The sequence below is a fragment of the Ahaetulla prasina genome, chromosome 6, assembly GCF_028640845.1.
Source record: "Ahaetulla prasina isolate Xishuangbanna chromosome 6, ASM2864084v1, whole genome shotgun sequence".
NCBI lineage: Eukaryota > Metazoa > Chordata > Lepidosauria > Squamata > Colubridae > Ahaetulla > Ahaetulla prasina.
The window spans coordinates 107,288,325-107,297,132 of NC_080544.1; the positions used below are offsets into that span (position 1 = coordinate 107,288,325).

Sequence of the window (8,808 nt, forward strand, 5' to 3'; positions counted from 1 at the left end):
ATATATAAGGAGCTTTGGGACTGCTCTCATTCCACGGGAAGCAAAAATTAACTGAACGGTTTCAAAGAGAGCTGAAAGTCTTGCTCCATGAGTCATTTGTTTGAACTTTGGCAGGCAGCTGCGATTTCTCTGCCAGGACTGATAAGAGCCGTGAATCCACTGGCTGAAGGCCAGCTCATGGGTCTGAAGTGGGGAAGGAGACTGAACACCTGGTCCTTCCCTGTTACACTCTTTAGCCCAGATTAAAGACCAGAGGTAGGACCATAAATAGGAGTGGGCTTCAGAAATTTTAGCAAGGAGTTCTCTGCTTGGTTGCTGGATGGACGTGGCTATGGTGGGCATGGTGTAGTTGGCTTCCTGCACTACAAAGGTCGTTTTTGCCCTCCCTGGGCTCTGGAGGTTTTCTCGAGCCTCCGAGCGGGTTAATACAGCCTCCCCAGGCTCCGGAGGCCTTCTGGAGGCCTGACATGGGCCTGTTTCCGGCCTTCCCGAACTTCCAATAGGCCTGTTTTTCACCATCCCCAAGTCTCTGCCCATGCCCTGCACCTATCTGCATCCAAAATGGGCTGCATGGGGACTTCTGAGGGGTGCAGGGTGGGCAGAGCTAGCCAGGAGTGGGATTTGGGGGTTCTCCGAACTGCACAGAATCTTAGCTAGAGATTCTCCTGAACCCCTGCGAACTCCCGGCATCCCACTCCTGACCATAGATGGTGTTGATGTTATCCACCATTAAATTACTAACCATCAGGTTGCAAGAACACAAGTGAGCAATCAGATGAGGAGACTCAAACTCGTTGATAGCCTCGCATTGCAACGAACAAAGACATGCATTCCATATTTCGCACTTACTAAGATTGTTGGCCGAGGAGGTACAAAAATAGCCAGGGAAATGACTGAAGCCTGGGAAACGGGCCCCTTGTCAGTCAACCGGAGTGCTGATTTACCGCCAGTGTATCAGGGACTTAGGAGCCAACCCCCGGCCATTAACATACCAATCAACCAACAGATGGCACCAAATAAATTCGATGCATAGAATAGCCCAAAGCACTCATTCTAGCTTATTAGCTATTTGTAACTTTGAACAGTCACTAAATGAACGGTCAGTAAGTCAAGGACTATCTACTAGGAGTAACAAGAATCAGTGTCCTGTGGCCCAAATCTGGCTCACCAAACGCAAACAAATCGGAATAACAGATTTGGAAGGGACCTTGGAGGTCTTCTAGTCCAACTCCCAGCTCAGGCTGGAACCCCTATACCAGGGGTGAAATGCTACCTGTTCGGACCGGTTCGTCCAAACCTGTAGTAATAAAAACTACCGGTTCGGGCGAACTGGTAGTAAAAAAAGGGTATTTCCAACAAAATCACGTGGTATTTCTAGTTTAATGAAAAGAAGGACTAGGGGAGACATGATAGCAGTGTTCCAATATCTCAGGGGTTGCCACAAAGAAGAGGGAATCAAGCTATTCTCCAAAGCACCTGAGGGTAGAACAAGAAGCAATGGGTGGAAATTAATCAAGGAGAGAAGCAACTTAGAACTAAGGAGAAATTTCCTGACAGTTAGAACAATCAATAAGTGGAACAACTTGCCTGCAGAAGTTGTAAATGCTCCAACACTGGAAAAATTTAAGAAAATGTTGGATAACCATTTGTCTGAAATAATATAGGGTTTCCTGCCTGGGCAGGGGGTTGGAATAGAAGGCCTCCAAGGTCCCTTCCAACTCTGTTTGATGATGATGATGATGATGATGATGATGATGATGATGATGATGATGATGATTTCACGTAATTTATATTCACAGGAAATCCTGCTTTCTAGTGAATCTAAATCACGCGCACAGATGTTTCCCCCCCTCTCTTTTGTACCTACCTTAGAAAAGGCTTCTTAATCCTCCTTTGTGGTGCGCATGCGTGCGCAAAGGGTGTGTTTGGCGTGCACGGTGTATGTGCATGCACAGCGAACCGGTAGCAAAGCGAACCGGTAGCAGACTTCGGAGCATTTCACCCCTGCCCTAGACCATTTCAGACAAACGGTTGTCCAATCTCTTCTTAAAAACTTCCAGTCTGTTGTGTCTTGCCCGCTCTCACCGCAGCCGGGGCCTTCTTATCTGCTTCCGAATGCTGAGGAATGTCCTAGTATGCCTCCCGGCCCCAGCCCTGGCTCCACGCCCAGACAGGCTGCGGAGGAGGGAGCACCTCCCGGCCCCAGCCCTGGGTCCATGCCCAGGCAAACGGAGCAACTAGACCCCTCCCCCTCCCCCACAGCATGTGAGCCTGAGGGAGGTCAATTACCAACAGCTGCCGACTGGAGTGACCCTCGCTTCAGAAGAATTGATAGGCGGCGGCATCAGAAGGAAGGGAGGGGCAGGCCTGGATAAGTGCTGAGTCATGGAGCCACACCCCATGGCCTATATAAAGGACCTGCTTTCTGGCAGTCTCTGAGTCAGGCAAAGTCTAACATATCTTGCTGAAGTCACTTTCTGGTCTCCTGCCTGCCTTGAGGACTTTGCTAGGACTTTGGCAGAGCTGCAGAGGCACGCCTGATTCGGATTTCCCTGACCCGGCCGTCAGCGGAGGAGTGGGACACGACACAGTCTTGGAGCATTCACAACTTCTGGAGGCAAGTTGTTCCACTGATGAATTGTTCTAACTGTCAGGAAATTTCTCCTTACTTTACTAAATCTCTTTGAAGATCCAACACAGATTTCTTAAAGACACAAACCGCTGGGCTCCTAGCAAAGGATCGGGCAGTTGGGCGGCCTTGAGCAAAGGCAGGACAGAGTTGATATACCCTTGGCCCAATATTTGCCAAGGCAAGACAAAGAAAGCAGACACGGTGTAAATTACAGCCGGACATCAGAATGTTGTTGATGCTACATGACCTTATTATTATTTATCCCTTGTTACTAAGTCAGCATGACAGCTATATTAAATTTGAAATATGGTCAGCAAATAGAAACCATTGGGATTATTAGGCCATGGGTTCCTGTCTGATTCCTACCCTGTCATCACACAAGGTCGCTTCAGCTCGCGTTGAATGTTTTCTTACAAGGGCAGTTGGTGCAATTCAGGCATACCGGATGCACCTCATGGGTTTGGTAGTGAATTTAGCTGACGTGCGTGTGGGGAGGGTATCTTTTCTATCACCGCAAGTGGATTTGATTGCTGAATGCAGCTCATTATCAAATAAGGAGAACCAGTTAGTTGTGAAGGTACCAGGCTAGAAATCAGGAGACTGTGAGTTCTAGTTCCTCCTTGGGCATGAAAGCCAGCTGGGTGACTTCAGGCCAATGACTAGGAAATTGGGAGTTCTAGTTCTGCTTTAGCCGTGAAAATCAACTAGGTGACTTCAGGACAATCACTAGGAAATTGGGAGTTCTAGTCCCGCTTTAGCCATGAAAATCAACTGGGTGACTTCAGACCAATGACTAAGAAATTGGGAGTTCTAGTTCTGCTTTAGCCATGAAAATCAACTGGGTGATTTTGGACCGGTCACAAACTCTCAGTCCAATTCACCTCACAGGGTTGTTGTTGAAGGGATAATAGGAGGAGGAAAATGCATTAGATATATTTGCCCTCTTGAGTTAGTTGTACAAATAATAAAGGTGAGAAATAAATACCTTATTTTTCGGACTATAAGATGCACTTCCCACCCTTCAAAGTGGGTGGAAATGTCTGTGCATCTTTATAGAGCGAATATCGCGGTGGGGGGGGAGGGGAGTTGGTGCGGCGCTGATCAGCTGTTCTACGCGGCGGGGATCGCTGCCATCACCTATTGCCGCTGCCACCCGTTCGTGGTGATTGGCACTGAACGGCCCGTGGTGAACGGCCCGTGGTAAACGGCCCGCGGCAGTGGTGAGCAGCCCACAGTGGCAATGGATGGCCCGCAGCAGTGGCAAACGGCCTATGGCAGTGGCAGAAGGCCCACTGCCACGGTGAATGGCCTGTGGCAAAGAGGCCGTGGCGACGGTGGATGGGCCGCAACGTTGGTGAACAAGCCGCGGCGAATGGAGACAGATTTTTTTTTCCTTTCCTCCTTTAAAACTAATGTGAGTCATACAGTCCGGAATGTCTTATAGTCTGAAAAATACAACAAACAAACAAACAAATAGTTATTTCGGCCACCCTAGTAAATACAATTTACAACTTAAATTCAATTTAAGACTGTTCAGTTAGTGACTATCCTCAGTGACAACGCATTCTGAAAATGCTATTTAGGATCTTGTTTCAAAGTTCTGACGGCTGCCCCTCCCTTCCCCATGGTCTTATGACTGCTTCTTTTGAGTGCTTGGCGACCAACCTGCTCTTACAGCGTGTTTTTTGTTTTTTGTTTAAATCTGTGACAAGACTTAAAAAAAGAGACACCAGTGGTCCTTATGACAAAAATAAACATGTCACAGCTTTCTGGAAGTCCCTGTAAACAGAAACTGCCTTGTTTTCCAATAAATGTTTAATTGTCCACGATCAGCGAATCTCCTGAGGAGGGAAGCAGTCCCGCCCCTCAAGGCAGCCAACGACCAAGGAAAGAAGATTCATAGGGAGTCTCATTAATCAGGCTTATTGCCAGCCAAAAGGGTTAAAGCAAAGTACAAAAACAACTGCTAGATTTAATTTATTTGTGAGTAATTAAGGGGGGGTGGTGTCTCCGTAAATTGCCTGTCTTTCCCACAGATTGCTTAATTCTAGGACTGAGCCTCACTTAAGGGATAAGGTTCAAATAAACCTCTTTCCTTATTTTCCTCCTTTTTTTCCTCCAACTTCCACAATTACGACCACAGCGTATGACCACAATCGAGTCCCAAATTTCTGCTGCTCAGTGAGACATTTGTTAAGTGTGTTATGACCCATTTTACGACCTTTCTTGTCATACAGAGAAGAAAAAACAAAGAGAATTAGGGGACTGGAGGCTAAAACATATGAAGAACGGTGGCAGGAACTGGGCATGTCTAGTTTAATGAAAAGAAGGACTAGGGGAGACATGACAGCAGCGTTCCAATATCTCAGGGGTTGCCACAAAGAAGAGGGAGTCAAGCTCTTCTCCAAAGCACCTGAGGGCAGGAAGAGAAGCAATGGGTGGAAACTGATCAAGGAGAGAAGCAACTTAGAACTAAGGAGAAATTTCCTGACAGTTAGAACCATTAATCAGTGGAAAAACTTGCCTCCAAAAGTTGTGAATGCTTCAACACTGGAAATTTTTAAGGAGATGTTGAATAACCATTTGTCTGAAGTAGTGTAGGGTTTCCTGCCTGGGCAAAGGGTTGGACTAGAAGACCTCCAAGGTCCCTTCCAACTCTGTTGTTATTATTATTATTTACACAAAATGACACTATACACACGAGATAACTATGCTGGATTTCGTATCACAGATCACTAGTCGAACACTTCCCAAGCACTTAGGACTGCATGATGTAGCGGCGAATTATGCGAGCAGATCCCAGTAAGGTGGCCTTCTGCAGCTGACCAATGGTGATCTTGTCAGCGCCAATTGCTCTTAAGTGCTTGCCTAGGTCTTTAGGCACAGCTCCCAGTGTGCCGAGTACCACTGGAACCACCTGCACTAGTTTATGCCAGAGTCTCTGCAATTTGATTCTCAAATCTTGATATCTGGTGATTTTTTTCAAGTTGTTTCTCATTGATTCTGCTGTCACCAGGTATAGCAATTTCGACTATCCACACTTTTTTCTTTTCCATAATCATGATATCCGGGATATTGTGTTCCAAAACTTTATCAGTCTGTATTCAGAAATAATAATAATAATAATAATAATAATAATAATAATAATAATAATAATAATAATAATAACAACAACAACAACAACAACAACAATAACAATATTATTATTATTATTATTATTATTATTATTATTATTATTATTATTATTATTATTATAGAATAGAATAGAATAGAATAGAATAGAATAGAATAGAATAGAATAGAATAGAATAGAATAGAATAGAATAGAATTTTTTATTGGCCAAGTGTGATTGGACACACAAGGAATTTGTCTTGGTGCATATGCTCTCAGTGTACATAAAAGAAAAGATACGTTCATCAAGGTACAACATTTACAACACAATTGATGGTCAATATATCAATATAAATCATAAGGATTGCCAGCAACAAGTTATAGTCATACAGTCATAAGTGGAAAGAGATTGGTGATGGGAACTATGAAACGATTAATAGTAGTGCAGATTCAGTAAATAGTCTGACAGTGTTGAGGGAATTATTTGTTTAGCAGAGTGATGGCCTTCGGGAAAAAACTGTTCTTGTGTCTAGTTGTTCTGGTGTGCAGTGCTCTATAGCGTCGTTTTGAGGGTAGGAGTTGAAACAGTTTATGTCCAGGATGCGAGGGATCTGCAAATATTTTCACTGCCCTCTTCTTGATTCGTGCAGTATACAGGTCCTCAATGGAAGGCAGGTTGGTAGCAATTATTTTTTCTGCAGTTCTAATTATCCTCTGAAGTCTGTGTTTTTCTTGTTGGGTTGCAGAACCAAACCAGACAGTTATAGAGGTGCAAATGACAGACTCAATAATTCCTCTGTAGAGCTGGATCAGCAGCTCCTTGGGCAGTTTGAGCTTATTGAGTTGGCGCAGAAAGAACAGTCTTTGTTGTCCTTTTTTAATGATGTTTTTGATGTTAGCTGTCCATTTTTTATTATTTTTTTATTATTTTTTTATTATTTTATTATGTTGTTTTCATCATCATCATTATTATTATTATTATTATTATTATTATTATTATTATTATTATTATTATTATTATTATTATTATTATTATCTACAGGAATTCCTGCACTTGATAAGTTAATAATCCTGGGTCACTCCAACATTTCATAAATACATGCCACTTGCCAAGCATCTGAATTCTGATCACGCGACCATGAGGATGCTACAACGATCTTAACTGTGAAAAACAGCATAAGTCACTTTTTCCCACTGCCCTTGTAACTTTGAACGGTCACTAAATGAAGTGTTGTAAGTCGAGAACTACCTGTACTCAGTGAGTCAGGTTCTGAAACTTAAGGGACACATATTGCATTAAGTCACAATTTCCTCTCCCATTTGTGGATGGCCAAGGGTTCAAACCTCACATCTAGCTTTGTTTTTCTCTAGTCCAGGTAGATACTCAAGTCGGTGCAACACAGGAAGTCCTTGACTTACAACCAGAATTGAGTTCAAACTTTCTATCGCTAAGCAAGGCAGTTGTTAAGTGAGTTTCACCCCAATTGATGACCCTTTTGCCGCAGATGTTAAGTGAATCACTGCCATTATTAAATTTGTAACATAGTTAAGTGAATCTGGGTTCCCCATTGACTTTGCTTGTGAGAAGGTCGCAAAAGGGGATCCCGTGACCCCGGGACACTGCAACCGTCATAAATACGAGTCAGTTGCCAAGCTCCTGAATTTTGATCACGTGACCATGGGGATGCTGCAATGGTCGTAAGTGTGAAAAGCCAGTGATAAGTCACTTTTTTCCAGTGCTGTTTTACCTATGAATGGTCGTTAAACGAGCTCTTGTAAGTCAAGGACCACCTGTCCATCTGTACCCCCAAATCAACTTAGATGAAATTTGGCTACGTCTGACCAAATCAACCCTGTAGTGCAGGGGTCTCCAACTTTGGCAACTTCAAGACTTGTGGACTTCAACTCCCAGAATTCCTCAGGCAGACATGTCTGTTTCTCCTACTTGCCAAAATGGAGAGATTGCAGAGGAAGGGATTACAAGAGAGTAAGCAAAGCTGGCTGAGGAATTCTAGGAGTTGAAGTCCACAAGTCTTAAAGTTGCCAAGATTGGAGACCCCTGCTGTATGCATGCAGTTCAACTCATTTGACCTCCTCTGCTTAATGAGCGCTCTGCTAACTCTCTTCCTTCCCATGTAGGTGTGGTGTTCTGTGAGGACCCCGGAGAGTTCGCACGAGGGCCTGATGACGGATCCCCACAGCCCTGACAAGTTCCGGGTCATCGGCACTCTCAGCAATTCCCGGGACTTTTTAGAGCACTTTGAATGCCCGATAGGCTCTTTCATGAACCCTGGGAGATATTGTGAGGTATGGTAGGGAAGGAAGGAAGGAAGGAAGGAAGGAAGGAAGGAAGGAAGGAAGGAAGGAAGGAAGGAAGGAAGGAAGGAAGATAGGTGAAAGGAGGGAGGAAGGGAGGGAGGAGGAAGGAAGGAAGGAAGGAAGGAAGATAGGTGAAAGGAGGGAGGAAGGGAGGGAGGAGGAAGGAAGGAAGGAAGGAAGGAAGATAGGTGGAAGGGAGGGAGGGAGGAAGGGAGGAAGATAGGGTGGGAGGGGGGATGGAAGGAAAGAAAAGGAAGATAGGTGGAAGGGAGGGACAAAGGAAGAAAAGAAGGAAGGAAGGAAGATAGGTGGGAGGGAGGAGGAGGAAGATAGGGTGGGAGGGAGGATGGAAGGAAAGAAAAGGAAGATAGGTGGAAGGGAGGGACAAAGGAAGGAAGGAAGGAAGGAAGGAAGGAAGGAAGGAAGGAAGGAAGGAAGGAAGGAAGATAGGTGGGAGGGAGGGAGGAAGATAGGAAGGTGGGAGGGAGGATGGAAGGAAGGAAGGAAGATAGGTGGAAGGGAAGAAGGAAGCAAGCAAGCAAGAAAAGAGGGAGGAAGGGAGGGAGGGAGGGAAGAAGGAAGGAAGGAAGCAAGGAAAGAAATAAGTTGCACCTCTGGCAGTTCCTGTACATACATCTGTCCCCCTGCACAGTCCTGCTGACTTTGAAGCACTTGGCAACCCTGCCTGGACATCTTCAGTTGGTACAAATTCTTCTCTTGGAGCACCAGGACCAAGAGAAGCAGA

General features: G+C 44.9%; 1 protein-coding gene across 1 annotated transcript in view; it reads left to right on the top strand.

Annotated features, from left to right (window-relative positions):
• ECE2 (endothelin converting enzyme 2) overlaps window positions 1-8,060 on the top strand; it is a 130,000-nt gene extending 121,940 nt beyond the window's left edge. The window contains exon 19 of the mRNA XM_058189158.1: window positions 7,884-8,060. Within this exon, the coding sequence (XP_058045141.1) occupies window positions 7,884-8,060 (177 nt within the window). The remainder of the gene's footprint in view (window positions 1-7,883) is intronic.
• The last annotated feature ends 748 nt before the right edge of the window (window positions 8,061-8,808 follow it).